The sequence below is a fragment of the Trichosurus vulpecula genome, chromosome 4 (assembly GCF_011100635.1).
Source record: "Trichosurus vulpecula isolate mTriVul1 chromosome 4, mTriVul1.pri, whole genome shotgun sequence".
NCBI lineage: Eukaryota > Metazoa > Chordata > Mammalia > Diprotodontia > Phalangeridae > Trichosurus > Trichosurus vulpecula.
The window spans coordinates 14,880,558-14,903,314 of NC_050576.1; the positions used below are offsets into that span (position 1 = coordinate 14,880,558).

At 43.1% G+C, this 22,757-nt stretch overlaps 1 protein-coding gene across 1 annotated transcript in view; it reads right to left on the minus strand.

Moving 5' to 3' along the window:
- Positions 1 to 22,757, minus strand: part of CACHD1 (cache domain containing 1) — a 141,463-nt gene that overhangs the window by 17,595 nt on the left and 101,111 nt on the right. The window contains exons 14-21 of the mRNA XM_036757767.1: positions 22,279 to 22,460; positions 20,095 to 20,205; positions 8,506 to 8,628; positions 6,720 to 6,819; positions 5,987 to 6,103; positions 3,777 to 3,937; positions 2,862 to 2,948; positions 1,734 to 1,850 (exon numbers count right to left, since the gene is read on the minus strand). Coding sequence (XP_036613662.1) covers positions 1,734 to 1,850; positions 2,862 to 2,948; positions 3,777 to 3,937; positions 5,987 to 6,103; positions 6,720 to 6,819; positions 8,506 to 8,628; positions 20,095 to 20,205; positions 22,279 to 22,460 — 998 coding nt within the window. The remainder of the gene's footprint in view (positions 1 to 1,733; positions 1,851 to 2,861; positions 2,949 to 3,776; positions 3,938 to 5,986; positions 6,104 to 6,719; positions 6,820 to 8,505; positions 8,629 to 20,094; positions 20,206 to 22,278; positions 22,461 to 22,757) is intronic.

The following is a 22,757-nucleotide window of genomic DNA, read 5'->3' on the forward strand; positions in this document are numbered from 1 at the left end:
AAAGAAAATGAAGAAAATCCCATCTCCCACACAGATATGTAGTTGGGAGAGGGAGGGGTATTTTCACAGGCAAATCCTATCTCAGTATTCCTGCGACAATAATCTTAATAATTAATAACTATAAATAGAATATCTAGTAATCAAACACAACAATAATTACTAATCTTAATATTTATACCAGCAGTCTTTGTATTGGTACAGCAATCATTTTGATTTCACAGCCCCCTGAGAGGGTCTCTAGGGCTCCTCAGACAATGCAGTGAGCGTTCTCTAGCTCAATATTACAGAAGGTGGCTCCATTCCTGAGCAGTATCAGTAGCAGACCCAGGTGTACAAAGGTGGAAGTTGAATGAGCCACATTAAAGTGACCTCAGAGGGTGTCTCCAGGCTTCTATTCAGTCTCTTTTTCTCTACTTCCAATACAACTTTTAAAAATAATTTTTTATGACTGTCTTTTGTTCTTAAATCATGTTCATCATGAATATATTCCTTCTCCTTTCCCTATTCACTGATCCATCCCTTATAAGAAAGAAGAAAAAGAAAGAAAAAAGCAGTTTGACAAAATCTGATAGTGTATGCCACATTCCACATCCCTGGTTCCTCACCTATGCAAAGAAGAGAGGGAGGTACACATTCTCATTCCTTCTCTAGAGCCAACCTTGAACATTACGACTTAAGTTCATTTTTTCAGATAGAATTCTAATGAGCTTGGCATAAGGTTTCTCAGCTTACAGCAGAGGAGAGAGGTGGAAATAAAGGGGAATACCAATTGGTGGCAAGAAAAGCAGCCGGAAACTGGTTGTGAGGGAGGAGGCAAAGACTAGATCTACCAGACACAAGATCCCCCAGGCCAGAGGCTCTGGTAGAATTCCTGGAGGATGGAAGCTTGTCAAGTAGAATGCAAAGTGCCTGGGGCAGGGACAAGTTCATGGGTGTCAGGGCAGATGCTGAACAACGGGAATCATTTCAAGCTCCATCAGCTTGATGGAGTCACTCTGTGTGAGAAGTTAATGGATCACCAGCTTTCCCCTCTTTTACTTTCACTCTGTCTCTGATGGCCAACAGGCTTGGTGTGGTGGGGAAGGCACTGGCTCTGGAGCTGCTGGGGGCCCCACAGTGCACAGGCTGGAGTCAGAAGGACCTGAGTTCCAAACTGGCCTCAGACACTTTACCAGCTGGGTGACCCTGGGCAAGTCACTCCGTATGCTTCAGTCTCCTCAGCTACAGAATGGGGGAACCTGTGAGTATCCAATCAGATAATCTCTGTGAAGTGTTTAGCACAGTGCCTGGTACACCAGCACTTAATTAATTCTTATTCCTTTACCCCCTTCTAGAGGCTAAAGACTTGGATTCAAATCCTGTCTCTGATGCTTACCACCTGTGTGAGCTTATAGAGGTCATTTAATTTTTCTGAGGCTCAGTTTTCCTCATCTGTAAGATGAAAGTGTTGAGGTAGATGACCTTTGGGGTCCCATAAAAAGTCAAGTACCTAACAAAGAAGAACCAAATGTCTGAGACAATCCTGGGCCTAAGCAGTCCTCCTCAAGGGGTCTAATTCAGTTTATAATTCTTGCTGTGTCACATTTCTCCAGAATATTAGGAGGAGATATTGTATGCCTGTGGTGGAGGATGGGTCCACGAGTCCACCTGCTGGGTATTAAACCGGTTCCTTTAGTAGGTTCCAGCTCAGCGGGTCTGGAATGTACCTAGAGCGAGCACAGACAGCAGCTTACCCACTTTCCATCCTCTGATTGCATCTGCTGTTGACACACTGGGGCAGGGCATCCTGCAAGCCAGGGTCGATGGCTGTGTATGTCACTGGCTCCTGGTGGACCTCACAACTTGGATTTCTATTTGGGGAAAGCATGGAAGTTACTACAAACACACCATTCCTCTCAGTTAACCAGTCCACCCTCCCCAGATAAGGGGGAATTTCTAGCCATGGTAGATGTGCAGAAAGCGTGTTCTATGAATGCTGATTAAATACAGAACTTAGAGTTGGGAGGTGAGTTCAAATTCCAATAGCTGTATAATGGCAGCAAAGTCCTTGAATATCTCTGGTGTTTGGCTTCTTCATCTATAAAATGAGGCTGGACACACTGGTACCATCTGCCTCACGGAGTTGGGAGGAAATCACTCCATAGAACTCAAAGCACTAAGGAAATGAGATGTTCAAGTGAAAGAGCTGGGTTCTCTGGAGTCAGAGAACCCAAGTTCTAGTCCTGGCAAGCTTCAGAATCAGGGAGCCTGGGTTCTAGTCCTGGCCAGCTCCAGAATCAGAGAACCTGGATTCTAGTCCTGGCCAGCTCCAGAATCAGGGAGCCTGGGTTCTAGTCCTGGCCAGTCCACAATCAGAGAGCCTGGGTGCTAGTTCTGGCCAGGTCTGGAAATCAGAGGATTTGGGTTTTTATCCTGGCTGGCTCTGGAATCAGAGAACTTGCATTCTAGTCATGGTTGGACCTGGATCTCAGTGCTGGCTCCTTCCCCTTTCTCGATTCAATCTGCTTCACTTGTTTGTACCTTGATTTCCTCATCTCTTAAATGGGAGGACTGGACTAGATGACTTGTTTGGCCCTTTTCACTTCTACGTCTATGAACTGGTTGCCATGTAAGTAAGAGTTTTAGCTTTGTAAATGACACATACGTTGTAAATGCATTGAGCTCCCTTCACTGCAAAGGTGGAGGTAGATTTCATTCTGAGGCATTTATGAGGCTCGCAGAACTTGGACTAGGCCATCCTAAGATGCCACCCTCATCAGCCAAGATCCTGCCTCATCAGCTGAATACTTCATTAGGATGAATCACTTCCCCAGTCCCTCCCCAAAGCAACTAGCCACACAACCTGCCCTATTCATTTTTACCTGTTCTCTGCATTGGTGAGGTTGCCTGTGCACTCGTTGACCTCCAGAGGGCATTCACAAGGACATTCACATTCATTCTGTTCCATTCTTGAAAACAAAAATGGAAATGATCATGCACAGTGTCAGCAAGAAACTTTCGATCACAATACACAAAGAGAAAATGAGGTTCCAGGCTAGATTAAAGGATGCCAGGCCAGTTATTAAAACCACTAAGGTTTTAAATATTTGAGGTTGGGGGCAGGTTAGAAATGCGATTTGTGATTTCATCTGTATGGAAATCTTGGTGTGGAAGCTCCTTTCTGCTGATGCAAATCAGTCCCTCAAAAAGCTTATTAAGCACCTACTTTATGCAAAACACTGAGGAGACAGAGAAAGGCAACACTCCATTTCTGTTCTCCAGGAGCTCCCATTCTAATAGGGGAGTCAACACACAGATAACTGTGTATAACCAAGATATCGACAGAAGAAATTGGAAATAAAGAGGGAAGGTATTAATGGGGATGGGTAAGACAATTACCTGCCGCTTCTCCTCTTAGAGAGAAGCCTGGGGGTCTGAGAGGTTAATGAAATTTCCCTAGGGTCACCCAGCTGGGAGGTGTCAGGGGCAGGATTTGAACCCAAATCTTCCTGACCCCAAGCCCAATTTTCTGTCCATTCCACCTCATGACTTCTCTTTCAATACATAGTAAGTTAAAACATCTGCCTCCAAACAAAGCTATCTGTAGCAGGCCAGATGTGCTCAAAGGGCAGTATATGTCTCTCCTTCAGCATCATCCACCAGATTCCGTTGATCTTGCACTCCAAGGTCTTGCTGAAAATGCCAGTATCTCTTTATTTATTTATTTTTTAAAGCAGGAAAAAGCAGGAGCCCATCTTGCTTGGGGAGATCTAGGAGGGATTCTGACCCCTGTTTACCTGTGACAGTTCAGACAGAGCCTGTCCACCATGCTGCATGCGCAGAAAGCCAGAGAATCACAGGTCTCATTCACTATTCCGACAAAAGCATTGGTTCCTGGGATTCTCGTCAGTCGGTATTTAGAACAGTGGCTGCCATGAACGAGGTTTGTCAAATCCCCCTGGAGAAGAACCAAGATGTTTCAGAGGTGGAGGGGAAACTTGCTTCTGGGGGAGAAGGGAGGAGGGAAGAAAGCAAGCATTTATTAAGCACCTACTATGTGCTAGGCACTGTGCTGAGGGCTGACAAATATGATCTCATTGGTGAGGCCGACAACTTGGCCGCTAACTTTATCTCACCACTTAGTGCAGATTGTTAACCACCTTCCCTCAGCAAACTGGCCGCCTTTTCATAACAAGAATCCTGGCAAATCAATGAAGTCTCCTGTTCAAAAAGTAACCCCAACCAACCAGAGGAGACTTCTTTTTCTTGCATAGAAAGAACTATTTCCTTTCCTGAAATAATAAAGTAAGTCCAAGATTTATTTAAACTGATTCAGACTGAGAAAATATATATATAAAGCACTTGGCAAACCTGGAAGAGGCATATTATTGTAAATAATTAGTAATTATTATTAGTTAATAAGTAGAACCCAAAGAATCACCTACACCGTGACTACAATAATTAATCAGTCATTCAAGAAGCTTTTATTAAGTGTCTGCTGTATGCTAGGCCCCAGGAATACAAAGACAATGTATTTGAACAATGTAAACCACAAGAAAACTAAGGGGGAGCCAGGAATGGCCCCAGAGAAGAGTCGTGAAATAGAACCCTGCAGCAGGTCTGACCAGATGGCCTCCCTCTCCCCATTTGTCTTAGCTTAACAGCTGTTTTTCTTTCTTACAAAGGAAGTTTGATTGGGGAAGGGAGAGAGGGACAATAGATCCTCAGATGACTGCGATGCCAAACCAAAAGGCCCCAATAAAGACTTGTTGAAATAATAAAAGTACCCGGCATTTGGAGATCAATTTAAAGTTTGCAAAATGTTTTCCATGGATCATCTCACTTGATCCTCATAACAACCCTGGAAGTTGGGTGCTATTATTATCTGCATTTTATGGATGAGGAAACTGAGGCAAATAGAGGTTAAGTGACTTGCCCAGGGTCACATAGCTAGAATGTGTCTGAGGCCTCAGATATTCCTGACTCCATATCCCACCTTCCAGCCACTGTTTCATCTCACTCCTTGATGGAAAGAGTTCTACAAATGGAGGCAGAGAGACAGAGAACAATTTATACAATGGCAATAATATTATAAAAGAAAAAAAAAATTTGAAAGGTTTTTAGAACTCAGATTAATGCACAGACAAAGCCCAGTTCTAGAGAACACTACCTACCTCCTGCTAGAAATGCGATGGGCTTAATGACGAAGAGAGGAGGGACAAGCATTTTGGGACATGGCCAATGTAGGAAATTGTTTTGCAGGATGCTTGTTTTAAGGTCTTTTTCTTTTTATTGTTCAACTTGGGGAAGTAAGTGGGCAGGAGAGAAAATAATTCCTTCTTTTAATATTTTTTTTTAAAAAATGTACTTTCTTACAATAATCCCAAAGGGGCAAGTAGTGGAAGTATTATCTCCATTTTACAGATGGGAAAACTGAGGTTCTGCTGACTTGCCTGAGGTGATGCAACTAGTAAATTGAAGGTTTTGGATTCAATCCCAGGCCTTCTGGTTCCAGATCCAAATCAACCCGGCTGATTTAGCTGCCTCATTGAGCAAACATGCTGGACATTATCCAACATTGAACTTGGGGCATATCTAGCACATCATTTGCCCAAGTCACTCACCCCACCAGCCCTTCTTGTCACCTAGTACGTGTTTTAGAGGAGGCACTCACGTTAATATTGCCCTAAACAAAGTTAACCGGAAAGGGAAGCTGGAAGCCTCTCTTCCCATACAAGCACTCCACCCAAAGTGAAATGTAAAGAATTTGTAGTTTTCTGTAGCCTAGTTCCAACCCATCACCATGCCTGACCAAGACCTAAGCTCTGTCGCATTAAGAGACGACTTGAGAAGAAGAGATAGCAAAGGGTTAAAACAAATTCCCGACAAAACAAAGATGGGCAATAGAACCTATAATTAAAGCAGGAAGCCGGCTCTCCAGGTGTGTCTGCTCCACAACCTATTGGAGGGGAGTGGGAGGGGGAGGGAGTGGGGGAAGCTCACTTACCACAAGACTGGTGTTAAATTTATAAAACCTCTGCACTGTCCGGTCGCTGAAACTGTTACACAGATTTTTCTTGACAAAATTGGGGTGGTTCAGAATGTCATTTGCCACCAGCGGCTCCTAGGAGGTGGAAGGGAAGAGTTGGTCAGCTGTGCAAGTCACTTCATGGCAATTCAACCAGCATTTATCAAATGGCTCCAAGTGTGGCAGGAACTATGCTGGCCACCGGGGAAGCCAAGACAAACAGCAGCCAATGCCCTCAAAGAGCTGACCTTCTACTTGGGGGGAAACATGCACCAGATAAGAAAATAGCAAAAGGAGAGTACAAGGTCATTCTGGCCAGGGAATGAAGAAGGGGTAATCATTGGGGGAACAGGAACTGATGCTACAAAGAAGCTAGGGCATTCCTAGAGATAGAAGCAAGGAGAATGAGCACTCTAGGAAAGGGGTACAGCCTGTGCAAAGCCCCAGAGACTGGAGATCAGGGATGGAATGTCCCATAAGGGGAATGGCAAGTAAGTCAGGTTGTCTGGAGTGTAGAGTGAAGGAAGGGCAGCCTGGAAAGACAAGGGGAATTAGATGGTGAAGGGCTTTTAATGCCAAGAGACCAGCTTGTACTTTATCCTCTCTATAGCCCCAGAAGCTTCTTGCACAGGGTAGTCATATGTTTTAGAGATATCACTTTGGTAGCTCTGTGTAGGAATGAATGAGCTTCACCTCCCTTCACAGCCAATACCTTGTGTGTGATGTGCTGCTGTTCCACAGGTGCATGGCCTTTGGGATCAATGAGCGTTGGGTGGGCCACCAGATAACCCCTGTCCTCCATGATGAAGCACCTGCTCCAAAAACAATAAAAGCCACATACCTCATTGATCTAAGCAAGGGTCAAGAGAGTTCAAAAACAGTTTCCTGTTAACTCTGAAAAGTAAGACTATACATAGATCTAAGCTCCTGAGGTCAAGGCAAGGCAAATCAACAAGCATTCATTGAGTGCCTACTGTATGCCAGGCACTGTGCTAAGTTCTGGGGATACAGAGAAAGGCAAAACCAATCATTTTTGAAGAAAACCCTTCTTGCTGAAAAGGTGCATCTCCCAGGATGCGAAACTGAAATGGTGTGTTAGTCATGTAGCTCAACAATACAAGTGGAGCCTGTCCCCATTGAAAGCAAAACAAGGTATTTTTCCAATTGGCAACATCTGGAAAGCTGAATGCAAGAGAAATCTAGTGGATGGGATCCAGGTATTTGTATTCCCCAAATTTTAAGCCAATCACACAATTCCCCTTTGTATATAGATCCAAATATATAAAATTGTATTCAGAGATCATATCAAGAAATTCATTTAATGGAACTCTAAAATATGCCAGGGCAGCTAGATGGCACAGTGGATAGAGTTCTGGACCTGGAGTCAGGCAGACTCATCTTCCTGAGTTCAAATCTAGTCTTAGACACTTACTAACTGTGTGACCTTGGGCAAGTCACTTCACCCTGTTTGCCTCAGTTTCCTCATCTGTAAAATGAGCTGGAGAAGAAAATGCCAAACCCCTCCAGTATCTTTGCCAAAAAAACCCCAAAACCCGATAAAGAGTCAGGCACTACTGAAAACTACTGAACGACAACAAAAATATGCCAGGTTATAATTGCATCAGACTGAAATCTATATTGTTATTAATGTTTCATATTAGTTTTCCATTGTATAAGACCTATTACAAAGGCAAATGGGAGTAAAAACTGTCATCAACAGTGAAATGGAGGGGTTAGCCAAGTAGAAAGCGCCAGAGTAGCCACTGTCCACTGTCCTGCCTGTGTGCTCCACTGGTACCATCAGACTACTAGGAGCAAGCAAGGAAGGCTTCTTGTGCACTATTGCTGTTGAGTCATTTCAGTTGTGAGCCCACTGGGGGTTTTCTTGGCAAAGATACTGGAGCGGTTTATGATTTCCTTTCCAGCTTAAAGGATGAGCAAACTGAAACAAAGTTAAGTGACTTGCCCAGGTTTAGACAGCTAGCAAGTATCTGAGTCTGGATTTGAACATAGGAATATGAACTTTCCTGACTCCAGATGTTCTTTTAAATATCTGGAAGGCAAAGACTTCCATTCTTCAGAAATGGAACAGTGCCTTCAGAGGCTTCTGATTTTGTTGTCACCACAATCTTCTTAGGCCTAACAACAAAAACACAACCCAAGAACAAAAGAGAGAAATGGAAACCCCTGTCTTCACTAGGAATGTCTGATTTCTAACAGAACAGAAATTTGGGGACATCCTTTGTCACAGATATACTTTATACCAGAGACTATGGCTATCTGCCAGTCTATGCTGTAGAGTGTCATGCCCAAGTACAGAAAACCACCATCTCCAAAAGAAAATCTCTAGGCTAGCACCCAGGGCATACCCTCACCTCCCCTGTGTCAAAGCTCTCTGAGAAGCTATACATCATGCTCGGGGATCCACAGGTCCTTTCCCATCCTTCTTCATTTTGTGGTGTTTAAGCCCAATGGCTGTAGGAATTAGACAGACTTACCGTATCTTGTTGCCACCATCTTGGTTACAAACTGGTAACAGATCCATGAGAACTTTGTAGAAGTATCTCAGTGTGAAGTCAATGCCCATCACTGCCACGGTATGCCCAGAAGACATCTGTGCACTTTATAGATACAAGAAAGCAAAAGATAAAGGAATGAGTACCTGCCATTCTAGGCACTTTCCAGAGTTGGGTTCTGCTCTACATAGAGGTTTAGCACCACATTCCACATACAACCATTGGTTTGACGTAGGGTGGAGATTTCCTGAGAATTAAGAGAGTTTATAGAAATGACTGAATGATAAGAATGACTTTCCTCTGACCTGGAATTCAAGCTCCCCCATTTGGAATATTTGATTAGTGAGCATTCATTCACCTTATCTTACCTGAACCCAGACCCACAACAGCTCCTCAATACCACAGTGCCAATATGATGTACTAACTTTCTGTTTCAACAATTCGGCTAGCAGCTGCTGTGGGGGTGAAAAACCAATACAAGCCCAACAACAAGAACGCTGCAAGCCCAGGTCCTTTTGATCTGCTTTACTAAGGAAAGCAATGTCAAGGGGTTAACAATCTTACTTTAATCCAGCATACAGCTATCATTCACTTAGTTCAGGGGGAAAAGCTAGTACCCTGAACTTCAGAGCAAACACACACAAATTACAAACATCAACAGACGGACCTTGTCTGATTCAAATCTCACTTCATAGTTACCAGAGTTTAACAAAGTCCGAACATTCGGGTTTACAAGCTGGAGGGCTCTTTGCTATAGCTGCCCAGAGTCTCCGCTTCAACAGCCCTCCAGGAGTGAGAGCCCTGGCAAATAGCTCTGTTCTAGCTCTTTATACCCTCTTTAGTCATCATCAAACATCATCTGAGTGACCAGAACTTAGGCTCCTACAATCGGCTCTGGTCTTAGCAACTCCCCTTAGGACCCTGAGGGCTTCACGGGGTTTGGGCCTGAGGTTTTACTAGGGTAAGGCTCAATCAAAGACACTTAATTAATCATTTTAAAACAGTAAGAAAGTCCCACCTTACTTGATATTACACTTTCCAACTTGTAGAATGTGAATCCAGCTTGTGAACATCAGTCAAGTCAACACTTCTATTCCTTTTGACTTCTGTTCAAAATACTGTTCTTTGTCTACCACTCCCCACTGTGTATTGTCTTCTCCTATTAGAATGTATGCTTTTTGAGGGGCAGGGGCTGTCTCGATTGCTTGTATTTAAACCCACAGTGCCTGGTTGGCACATAATTATAACTTAAATGCATTTTCACTAACTCATTCATTCATGGTAGATAAGAACATGCATCTATCTATCTATCTATCTATCTATCTATCTATCTATCTATCTATCTATCCATCTATCCCTTAAAATAGTTGGTTATTGTGCTTGCTTGAAGAGTACCAAAATAACCCCACTGTGTCAGAGTTCACAATGTAACAGAGAGACAGTATGATGTAATGAATGGAGAGCTGAACTCAGAATCACAGAGGTCCAGGTTTGAATCTCACCAGCTATGTGATGCATGCAAAGTAGTTGGAAAACATTAAGTGGTATGTAATTGTCAGCTCTTACAGGGATGTGAGGCAAAGATGTGAAGAGGCAAATGACAACAGTTCATATTCAGTGTTCACCTCTTTTTAGTAATGATGGGCCCTGGCAGAGGAGGCTTTTCTCCTATAGTCTGGTTTCTCTGCAGAATAGAATGTATAGAATCACAGACTGGCCAAGTTGGAAAGAATCTCGGAGGCCACCTAGACTGAGCCAGATCTGAACAAAAATTTCTTCCAAAGATCATCTAGCCTCTGCATACAGACCTCTAGTGATGGGAAGTTCCCTCCATCCCAGCGCAAGTTTTCCTTATCTTGAGCAGAAATCTGCCTCAAGTGAAGTCCAGATTTACCCATCTGTAACTTCACTCATGGCTCCTAGGAAGATCCTCTTGGGGCTGAGCAGAATAAATCAAATCCCTCTTCAATATGACAGCCCTTCAAATATTGGAAGATAGCTCTCAGGATCCGCCCTCCTCCCCAGCCTTCTCTTCACAAGGCCAAACATCCACAGTTCATTCAACTGAGTCTCGCTCGGCAAGGCCTCCAGCACTCTCACCATCTCAGCTGCTCTCTCCTGGATGTGCTTAACTGGCAGAGGCCTTCCCAATGTGGATGCCTGTCTATGTGTAAATCCCTTACTGCCTCAGCTTGCACTTATGAACTAAACAAAGCATACAACAACAACTCCTTTCATATGACAAGAAAAAAAACCTACTTTATGTACATCATCTCACTGGATTCTCATGTGAAATAGATGCAGTGTTTATCCCCATTTTAAAGGTGAGGAGACTGAGGCAGAGATTGAATTACTTTCCCAGGATCACACAGCTAGTAAGTGTTTGAGGTGAGATTCAAACTCCAGCCTGCTTTTGTATATACTTTATGGGGGAGCTGCCTCGTTTGCATTGGGGAATCAGCGAGGCACCTAAATGCTCATCTGTACACCCCTCCCTCTCCCAGAGACTCTGAGATCTCTCCCTGCCATGGGATTGGCCCTGGGACTAGAACATCCCTGCATTTACTTAGCATAATTTTGCAGAACAACAAGAACAAAGGAAAACAAAGTCCTTCAGACTAAGACCTCAGGAAAATCGAGAGTGAGTTTCAGAAGGGCTTTCCTCCTAGTGCAAGATCTTCTAAAAGTCAAGCAAAACTTGAGCTTGTTTCTAAAATCGGATTTTTCATGTAGGTCTACTGCCCCCTTCTGGTTGTAACTGGTATTTGTGGGTACTTTTAACTATTGAAACCACTACAATAATAACAGCTAACATTTATATACGTGCCCGGCACTGTGCGGTTATTATCTCATCTGATCTCATTTCATATGGAAGAGTGAATGAAAACAGCATGTCCCAAAAGTCTTAGTGCAGTTTCAAAGTTACTGAGGCTTTGCTAAGACTTTCGGGACACCCTATATAATTAGTCTTCATATAAATGCTGCCCTTTGGATTCATGAGATCACAGAATTTACAAGGAACACTGGAGATTATATGATCCAACCCCTGCACTTTACAAATGAGGAAACTGAGAGCCAGAGACAAGAAGTGACCTGCTTCTCGTGTGGTACTTATAGACAGTTACTCTTATTGGGTAAATAGCCTCCCTTGGGAGGGTTCCCAAGATGAAGCATCCTAAAAAGAATTTTGTTCTGTTCTGCTCTACCAAGGTTCTGGTAAAATGCAAAGTATGCCAATATCACAGAATCGCAGAAATTCAAAATTGGAAGACACATCAGTGGCTGTTAAGTACAGCCTGAACCTGAACAGGAATGTCAGTCATTGGCCCTGGAAAGTAGCCCTCCATCTTTGGAGGACCTTATAGACTTAGCACTTAGGCTCTGGTACAGACCAGGTGCTTAGTAAATGCTTATTGACTTTACTGAGACCATCGTGGTTCCATCCTCTGGACACTCTCCAGTCCCTCTTATCTCAACATGGTTCCTGAGACTCAGCATGATATCGCAGATGGGGTCTGATAAGGGCAGAGTCAAGTAAGATCCTATCTCCTTCTGCATGGATGGTCTAATTCTCTTCAAGCAATCTACAATCACACATGATCTCTTTTGGTTACCCCATCATACTGTTGGCTTGAAATCCCTCAAGCTTCCTCATCTGTTTCCTCATGAGCAAAATAAAGAGTACGTGAATTAACTCTAGGCTCCCTTTTAACTCTAAAATCTTTGAACCTATGAACATCGTCATGTGATGTATTGTCTAGACATGTCTCTCCTACCTTGTATTTGTGAAGTTGATTTTTTAGACCCAAGACTACATTGATTCCCCCAACTGTGAGTTCCCTCCTTCCCTGTTTTGTATTTAACTACCATTTATTTATTTTGTTTTCTGTCTATACACACACATACACACATGTTGTCTCCCCAAAGAGAAGGTAAGCTCCCTGAGAGTAGGGATTATTTCATTCTTTACATGTGCATCTTCAATGTTTAGCAAACAATAGACCCTTAACAAATACTTGTTCAGTGGCCAATTAATCCCAATTAACTTTCATCTTAGGTTCTGCCCAATGTTGTAGGCTGTCAATGTCATTTCCGATCCTGACCGTGGCCATGTGTGTTAATGTTTCCTCCCAGCTTTGCATCATCTGCAAATATGATGACATGTTATCTCTGCCTTCATAAAAGAAACTGATAATATTGTTAAATAGCACAGGGTCAGGTAGGGAACTCTAGTGTGTCACTTTCCTCACAGCCTTGATTGGGCTGCATTTTTCTAGTTGGTAGACTGTGAAGGTGCACCTAATGGAGAATACAATTCAAATCCTGTCCGATTTCTGGGGGTGACTTATGTTTTCAGTTCTATTCCATTTGACAAGGTCTCTCCTCTTCCTCCTCCTCCTCCTCCTCCTCCTCTCCTGTCTGTCTTTTTCCTCTCTCTCTCCCTCTCTCTCTCTCCCCCTCCCTCCCTCCTTCCCTCCCTCCCTCTCTTCTTCTCTTGTAACCAAAAAAGTAAAAGGTTACCTAGTAGAATAGAGTTGGTCTCAAAACCAGGAAGCCCTGACACATACTGGTTGTGTGACTCTGGATAAGTCACAGCCTTGCAGGGATCTAGGCACTCTCTGAGCTGATGCACTGCTGATACTCTGCATTGGTAGAGTAAAATTTCACCTTGGGAATTCCCTTTACCAAAGGGTCTAGTCCCCATCCCTAGGTCTTCCAGTCTGAGGCAGGGGGTTAGCTCAGAGGGTCTAGAAGTTTCCTTCCATATAAGACTCTATTGTCATGACAAAGAGCAGCAGTAAACTGCATGGTGTACATTTATATGCTTCGCATTCCTATTTTTTTAACCTGCATTTCAGAGATATGCTGTTACCTTAGCAACTGTGGAAGAAGATCTCAGTGGAGACAAACTGACTTTTCTGCTCCACAGATGAGAGGCAGCCATGTTCCTTCTCCATTCAGAATGGATGCCTGACCAGTCTCTTAATCAGTGATTGTACCTCCTCAACACTCTATCAAATTCCAAATAATAAAAATAGAAATTCCCCGGATAAGGATAACAATACACATTATGGAATCACATGAAGGCTTCCAAATGCCGCTGTTCAATAGTTTTTTTAGTTATATCTGACTCCCTGTGACCCCATTTGGGGTTTTCTTGGCAAAGATACTACAGTGGCTTGACATTTCCTTCTCCAGCTCATTTTACAGATGAGGAAACTGAGGCAAACAGGGTAAAGTGACTTGCCCAGGGTCACACAGCCAACATGTGTCTGAAGCCAGATTTGAACTCAGGAAGATGAGTCTTCCTCACTCCAGGACCAGCACTATCCACTGCAGGGCTGCCTAGCTGTCTGAATGCTAATTGATGCTAAAACACCGATTAGCATGAAGATGTAAGCTAGGACACAGGCAGAGACAGGTTTGAACTGAGGTATCCTGAATTCCATTGGCTCAAAATAATTTGTAAAGCCTTGTACTTCTAAGATTAAACATTCAAGTAAGCTCCTCCCCTTATTCCCACCAAGAGGGAAGAAACTTCAAGCACAAAAAAGGCTCTGGGTAGGACTCACTTGATTAAAAATTTTGGTGCCCATGAATCATGTTGAGGGAGTTGGGGAGGCAGCTTTTGGTTACAAATAGGGCAGGACCCCTTTGCTGGCAAAATGTTCTCTTCCCTGGAAAGAAGACACTGCCTCTTGAGACCTGAGCTGGCAGAGCTTAGACTAAAGTATGGTAACATCTCCAATTATCCAGAGGACTGAGGTGAGCAGATTAAGATCTTGGTACTAGGGAACACAGCTAAGAGCATTCAACCTGATGAGAACTTCAGTCAAAAGCGGATCTCGAGGCCCAAGCCTTTGGAGGCTGCTTTCTCTTGAGCACCCCCTCCTTGGGCAGGGCAGGAGAAGAGAGGCTTTTTGGTTTCCTGTCTCTGTCTTGCTTCTTTTCCCCCAAAGAATGGAACATTTGGGGATGCTGGGGCTCATCGCCTTCTCTGTAAGAAACAGTAGATAAAGGACTACTTTTCTGATGGTCTGGGGATCAAAGAACAATCTCTCTTTGCCTGTCTCTACCCTGGAAGCTGGGAAATCTGTGTGGTCTCATGCCAAGATGGGCTAAAGTAGGCCCAGAAGAGATCACCATGGACCACCTCTTTTCATTCATAGTTAGATTGTTAGTGGTGCAGTGGATGAAACGTTGAATCTAAAGTCAGGAAGGACCAAGTTCAACACCTCCCCACCCCTACACTTCTTAGCCATGTAACCCTGGGCAAATAATTTAACTTCTATTTGTCTCCACTTCCTCATCTGTAAAATACGGACCATAATAACACCTACCTCCCAGGGTGTTGTGAGGATCTAATGAGCCAATATTTCTAAAGTGCTTCATAAACCTTGATGCTCTGGAGAAATGCTGTTTGTGTGTCTTGTATTTTTAAGATTATAGGATCAAAGTTCTGAATAAGGAAGGGACCTCAGAGGCCATTTAACGCAAACCTTCCATTTAACAGATGAGGAAAATGAGGCCCATAGAAGTTAAGAGATTCATCCAAGGTCTTATAAAAAGAAAGCCCCGGAGCCAGGATGGAAGCCAAATTCTCTGATTCCAGAATCGGTGTTGTTGTATCATCTCTCTGTGTTGTCTCCTTGAGGACTCACATTCTCTTGACCTACAAGACATTTGGGTGTGGCTGAGGGCTCACACAGAGCTCAGAATTCCTCCTGACCACCAGTGAGCCTTATCATCTCCATCCAATATTGTTCTCTCTCCTAAGCAACACCACGTATTTATTTAGTAGGATTTAGCCTGTGGAGGGCTGCATCTGACAAGGAGCTCCTGTGGCATAAATGGTGGCCCTGAATAGATCTGAACTACTGTAGTCTCATGAACAGATTCTGGTGGGAGAAAGTTAGGGTAGTCTTGCTACCAGGACCTGGGTTTGAATCCTGTTATTCATTACCAGTGTGGCATTGTCACTTAACTTGCCTTCGCCTCCACAATCCCTGTACTCCCTAAGGTTCAAAGGAGTTAATGTACATAAACTGCTTTAAAACCTCCAAATACTAGTAAATGTCTGTTATCTATGAATGACCTAGAGAACCTCTAGGGTTCCTTCCAGCTCTAAAGCCAGAATGTATAGCATCTTTGACCCATTGCTTCCATCCAAAAAGACATGAGATTTTTCCCCCTCTCTTTCCTGACTGATAAAATCATGAGCTAAGATGTGTTTCCTCTTGTTAAATAGCACTGACCTCTAAGGTCCTAGGGAAATGAGACATATTGAACCTCTGTACCACAAATATGTCTTTACATGGTCTTGTGCCATCAAGGACAGGCCAAGAGTGTGCTCTGAGTTTATCAAGGGTAATCAGTCACCAGGGAGATTGCTAACATGTATCTCTACTATCTCAAATGTAGAGATGAGGCTCGTTGCAAGGGTGTTAGCTGGGGCCCACATAGCGGACGGCAGTTAATGCCAGCAGTGGACTGGGTGGTGGAATCTGTTCTGAAGGAGTGTTTACAATTTTATTTGTGAAATATTATGGTGTGTTAAAGGCAGCATGGGAGAGAGGCTAGACAGCCACCCTCAGAGTCAGGGGCTCTACCCCAGAGTCTGTGTGATCCTGGGCAAGTCACTTACCCAGTCACTGCCCCAGGAACCTTTCCAAGAATATAAATTACAGAAAAGCTGCTCATTTGTTCTAGAAAAGAGGATTTCTCACCAGAACTCACCTACACTGATGAAATCACAAGTCTGATAAAAAAAAAAAAAGAAATATTATGAGAGCTGTTGTAAGAAGCAAACAACTTCTGTGACTCATGGAAAAATCAGCACCTGGTTGGGTGGAGCCACTGGTTCCCTTCCCCTTCTTCCTCCTCCTGCAGTCCAGCTCCCTTTAACAGGTAGTCTTCTCCCATTAGAATTTAAATGCCTTGAGGGGAGGGACTGTTCGGTTTTCATTTGTATTCCCAGCATTTAGCAGGGAAACTGGCACATAGTAGGCACTTTATAAATGATTTTCTCTCTCCTCTCTCTGTCTCTCTCCTCTCCCTCTCCCTCTCTACCTTTCCCTCCCTCCCTCCCCCCTCTTTCTGTCTCTGTCTCTCTATCTCTCTCTCTGTGTCTCTCTCTGTTTCTCTCTCTCTCTCTCTCTCTCTCTCTCTCTCTCTCTCTCTCAGTCTCTCTCTCTCCCTCCCCACCCCCTGCTTTCTCCATCCATCTCTTTATCTAGAGGTGGCTAGGTGGGGAGTGGACAGAGAACTGGGCCTGGATTCTGGGAGACTCCTGTCAAAATCTGGCCTATGACACCTCCTAGCTATGTGATTCTGGACAAGTCACTTGACCACCAGCTGCCTCAGCTTCCTCAAATGTAAAATGGTGATAAAAACCTCCTTCCCCGGGTTGTATGGATCAAATGAGTTAATATTTGTAAAGTGCTTAGCACAGGACCTGGTATACATATGGCACCTAATAAATGCTTGCTCCATTCCTTCCTCTCCATCTCTTTCTTTTATTTATCCACCCATATTTCTATTTCAATTTCAACACCCATCTGTCTACTCTTCAGTAGGAGCCCTGCCTACTGTCAATCATAAAATCAAGTCAGCATTAATTAAGTGCCTACTGTGTGCCAGGCCCAGTACTAAGCCCTAGAGATACAAAGAAAGGCAAAAATAGACATTATTTTCTACGAACTCATGATCTAATGGCAGTGAGAGCATGCAAACAATGCTGTACCAGCAGGATCTATACAGGGTAAGCCGGAGCTAGTCTCAGAGGGAAGGCATTTGCAGTGAGAACTGGGCCAGGTTTCTTTGCAGAAGGGAGGATTTGAGCTAAGCTTTGAAGGAAGCCAGGAGTCAGGAAGGAGGAGGGAGCCTGCCAGGCCTGGAGGACAGTCAGAGAAAACACAGCAGCATCAGCTGGCAGTGGGAAGGAGCCTGCTGGCCCCTCATCTTACAAAGGAAGAGTCGGGGACCCAGAGGCTTGCCCAGGGTGGTGCTGGAATAAGTATCAGAGGGGACTGGTTGGTGCTCAGCCTTCCTGTAACTGAAGGGATCATCATGGTGCTATTCAGCAAAGGGTGCTTTCCAGGTACTGGGGGTGGGGTGGGTGGAATATCTATCCATATAATTAAGGGATCTGAACAGCCAGTCTCCCAACCTGCTTATCCTTAGATCTCCACCCAAAAAGTCCTTCGTGTGTGTGACTGCACAGATAACTTTGGCTTGTATGCCATAAGCTCTAAACCCAATTTATCAGTAATCTTGAAGAATTTTCCCAAAGCTTGTGTATGCAAATGGGAAATGTATACCAAGCCTGCATTCGGAGCCTAGAGAAGTGGAATAGCAGAGTGGGTGAGGAAACGGGTTCAAATTAAGCCCCACAAGGCAGCTAGGTGGTGCAGTGAGTAGAGTGCTGGCCCTGGAGTCAGGAGGACCTGAGTTCAAATTTGGCCTCAGACATTTGACATACTTACTAGCTGCATGATGTTGGAGAAGTCACTAAACCCCAATTGCCCTGTCTTCTCCCTCCAAAAACAAATTTAAGCCCCAGACGCTGACTAGCCAGGTGACCATAGGCAAGTGGCTTAGTATCTCCAACTCACATGTGAAATACTGATAACCATCTTTGTCCCGGCACATTATCTCTCCCATTAGACTGTAAGCTTCCTGAGGGCAGGCTCTGCCTTTCTCGGTATCCTCAACACTTCGCACAGGGCTTTATACATCGGAGTTCAGAGCCACCCTTGACTCAGGGCTCTCCCTCACACAATACACACAGGAAGCTGTGCCATCTTGTAGTCTCTGCTATCTGATGCCTGTTCTTTTCTCACCCAGTTACCAGATTCATTCGAAGCCACACCTCGTTCAAAAGCCTTCTGATTAGTCTTTCTTCCTCTAGTCTCTCCTTAATCCACTTCATTCCACACACTTCTGTCAAAGGGACTTTCCTCCCAGGCAGCATGATTGCACAGTTGTTAGTGTTGGACCCAGTGTCAGGAAGACCTAAGTTCAAATCCTGCCTCTGATGCTTTCTAGCTGTGTGACCCTGAGCAAGTCAGCTTCCTCATATGCAAAATGGAGATCATAATGGTACCAAATTCCCAGGATTGTTGAGAGAATAAAAGGAGTAAAGTACTTTGCAAACCTTAAAGTGCCACATAAATGTGAGACTACTGTTATTACGATCATTGGTATTATTTACAAGCCTGACTAGGTCACTCCCCTATTCGATAGACTCCAGTGATTCCCTAGCACCTCCACGTTAAAACATAAGCACCTCTGTTGAATGTTTAAAGTCCTTCGCAGCCCATCCCCAACTATCTTTCCAGCCTCAATGGACATGACTCCCCTCACATATTTGACAATACAACTGAACTAACCACTCTGTCCCTCAGACAAGACCCTCCACCTCCACTTCCACACCTTTGCATGGCTCTCCCCCATGCCTAGAATGCCCTCCCTGCTAAAATCCTTCTCTTCCTTCAAGAAACAACTTGAGAATGACCTTCTACAAGAAGCCTTTCCTGATTCCTCCACCACTATTGACATCTCCCCTTCGAAGCCACCCTGTATTTATTTTTTTCTATACTTATCAATTCAAGGGTTGTCTCCCCTGATAGAATGTAAGATTCTTGAGATCAGGCATAGTTTCCTTTCTAGTGCCTGGCACATAGTAGGTGCTTAATAAATGCTTTAAGTTAATAAACACTTATTAAGTACTTATTCATTCATTAACATCTCATTTCTCAGATAGGGAAACTAAGACTCAGAAAATTTAAGTGACTTGGTCAAGACCTCAAACCTAAAAAATAAGTGACAAAGCTGGAATGAGAAATCAGGTGATTGTACACTGATTCCAGCACTCCTTCAACCCAAGGATTCTGGAAAGTTCTGAGGAGTCAGGCCTGAGGACACTCTTCTTCTCCACTCAATAATTCTATTTCCTTTAGAAATTGCCCAAAGGATTATAGATTTAGGGCCAGAAGGGGTACTAGGGTCATCTGGTTTAGAGTTTCTTTACCTAAGGGCCATAGACCCTCAACGGGAGTGGAAGAGATTTCAGGGACTCTGTGAAGTTGAGTGGGAGAAATTACATCTTTATTTCAATAGAATTAATTTTTCTTCCTCCCTCCCTCCCTTCCTTCATCCTTCCTTCTTTCCTCCCTTCCTTCCTTCTTCCTTTACTTCTTTCTTCCTTCCTTTCCAAAAAAGGTTAAAAATTTGTGAACTCCAATCTCTTCATTTTAAAGATAAGGAACTCAAGGGGAAGTGACTTTGACAGGGTCACACCAGTAGCAATTGGCAAAGCAGGGATTCAACTCCACATCCTATGGCCCCAAACCCGTGTCTGTCCAGTGCCTCTTTTTTGATTTCCTATGAGAGACACTAACCCTTCATGATTCCCCATATCTGTGCCTTACTCCAGCTTAAAGCTACTGCTTCTACTTAGGGTTTTCACTGGTTCTTTGTATCTAAATAAGAAGTTCTCATTCATTTAGTACCTATTTCCAAAGAGTACTTTTGGCACGCTAAAAAATGCCCCAGAAATGAAAGTGTTACCTGGAAGAATGAACCGTGTGGCTGATTGTAACCACGTAGCCAGCTCCTCCAACATCCAAGTATGGACCGGTCAAAGAAATCAGCCCAGGGTTAGCCACTGCATGCAGATACCTAAGGGAAACCAAGAAAAGGCATAGCATGGTCATGCTCTCCAAAGTTTCTGAATGTGGAAACATACTGCAAACACAGTGCTCCAGTGCTTTCAGATGATCGAAGGCATGTAGTAAATATTCTTTAAGCGAAAATGTGTGTTATTAGACATATGAAATGCTTATTTTAACTTCATTAGATAAAAGAAGCTGGAGGGGACTGCTGAGATCATTGAGCTTAACTCCTCATTTTACAGCTGAGGAAACCAAGGCCCAAGGAAGTTATGTGACTTATCCAAAGTCACACAGGAGCTATGCAACAAAGGTCTTATTTGAGCCAAGCTACATCAACCTCTTTACAAAGATCATAAACCCATGTGTAAAGTATTTTTGATTTAACAAACACATCATTTAGGGCTCAAAATACAAAATCTTGATTTCAACAGTTTCTGCCCACTGTCTGTAAAAAAATACACATAGATTACAAATGCTTTTGATACAAAAATTGCCTCAGTAAATATAGATCTTAGTATTCCATGGAAATTCTAAGGCTTTTAGAGTAGAATTCTTTGTCCCTGCTTATGTTGGTTATACATCTCACCTGTGGTATCCTAAGGTACACAAGGGTTATTGGGTCTTGTCTTTAAAAATGTTGTCAAACCCTTTGCTTGTCCCACATTCTGTCTTCTGCCCTTCCCTATAGGTCAGGAGGCTCTGACGGTCCCTCTTTTAAAACAAAAGGCAGCCCAAGCCCCACACTTCTCTGAAGTATGGAGCTGCTAATTTACAGATGGAAGGAAGTCAGGTAAAGGGGGGAAAAAAAGGAATGACTAGGTTAAAAAAAAAAGTATTTGTCACTGACAGAAAAGGATGAGAGGCTAGGAAGGACCAATTCCCAAAGGAGTTTATCAATCCTATTTGTCTACTACAGAATCTCCCTGCAGCCTCCATGGATTAGCTTTTGCCATTTAAAAGTAATACTTCTAAGAACAATGCCCAAATGGAAGAGGGCATTTTTGAGTTTGCAGGAGGCAATCTTAACCTGTGTCATAGCCAGGATAGTATCTTGAGGAGGCTAAGCAATGGGAACTGAGATTTGCTAATTCAAGATATGCAAAGTGGGTCACATTAACTCCAGATATATTGATGGTTCTATTACTTTATACAAACAGAATTCTATTAATTTCAACTATAAAGACCTGGGTTCTGTTAATTTCATCTACACAGACTGAGTCCTGTTAATTCTAGCTATGATAACTTGGTTCTGTTAATCCAGCTATAACTAGGTTATGTTAATTTTAGCTATTTAGACAAATCTGTTAATTTCAGCTACAGAGATTAATTTCTATTAATTTCATCTATAATAACTGGGTTCTGTTAATTTCATATATTTTGACAGATCTGTTAATTTCAACTACAGAGACTGATTTCCATTAATTTCATCTATGATAACTGGGTTCTGCTAATTTCAGCTCATTTGTCAATTTTGCTATACAGACTGGGTTCTGTTAAATTCAGCTATTTTGACAGATCTGTTAATTTCAGCTGTATAGACTAGGTTCTGATAATTCCCCCTATAATAACTGGGTTCTTTTAATTTCAACTAATTTGACAGTTTTGCTAATTTCAGCTATACAGACTGAGTTCTGTTAATTTCAGCTATGTGGCTTGGGCCCTAGTGATGTCTATTATACAGACTGGGTACTGTAAATTTCATCTGGATCCATTATAGAGAAGTGTCCACAAAAGTATCCATACAATTGACCATCAGGAATAGAAACCTAAAGAAGAACTTTAAAAATATGGTTTGAATTGAAATATGTTGTGGAGGATAAATGTAGACATTTGCAGCCTGGAAATGTTTGTGAAGAGATAAGGCAGAGCAACTTCACATACAGAGGCAAATACTAAAGCTTCTGTTAATGATACATTAAAAAACATCTATTAAAAAAATATATATATATATATATATTTTAATCCCATCAGTCTCTTCCTTCAAGGTAAATCACTCAGAGTGTTTTATTTTGTGTCTGTCTAATGTTTCTCAAGAAATGGGCAGGGGGACCCTCTGATCATGGAACCCCCTGAAACTTACCATTGTCTCCTAGTGGGATCAAATGCTTTGTCCATGAGTGAGCCAGGATAAATTCTGAGGACTCCATTGGGCGTTGCTATGTAACGACGGACAATGTAAGTATTCAGGCTACTCATTTCCATTTGTGTCATCCATTCATCTGTGACGTGACTGGTAGCCATTACTTCATTTCTGACAGAGAACTGTGAGACAAAGGTGGGGAGGGGGAGGACATAGCAGGGATCCTTTAAGACTCACGTTAAAAAAAAGAAGATAGTAAGCTGCTGGCAGGGTTTCCCAAAGACCTAGCACAGAGAATCCAAACCCAATTACTTCTTTAAAGCTATCTCACACCAGATGGGTGCAGCCAAACTTGAAGGAAACAAAGACTGATTACAGATAAGATATATTTCAGCCAACATAAGCATAGCCAAAAGTTTGTCCTCTCTAGGACTCAGCCATTGAAGAGAGGGAAAGATCTACATCTCATACCATTAAAA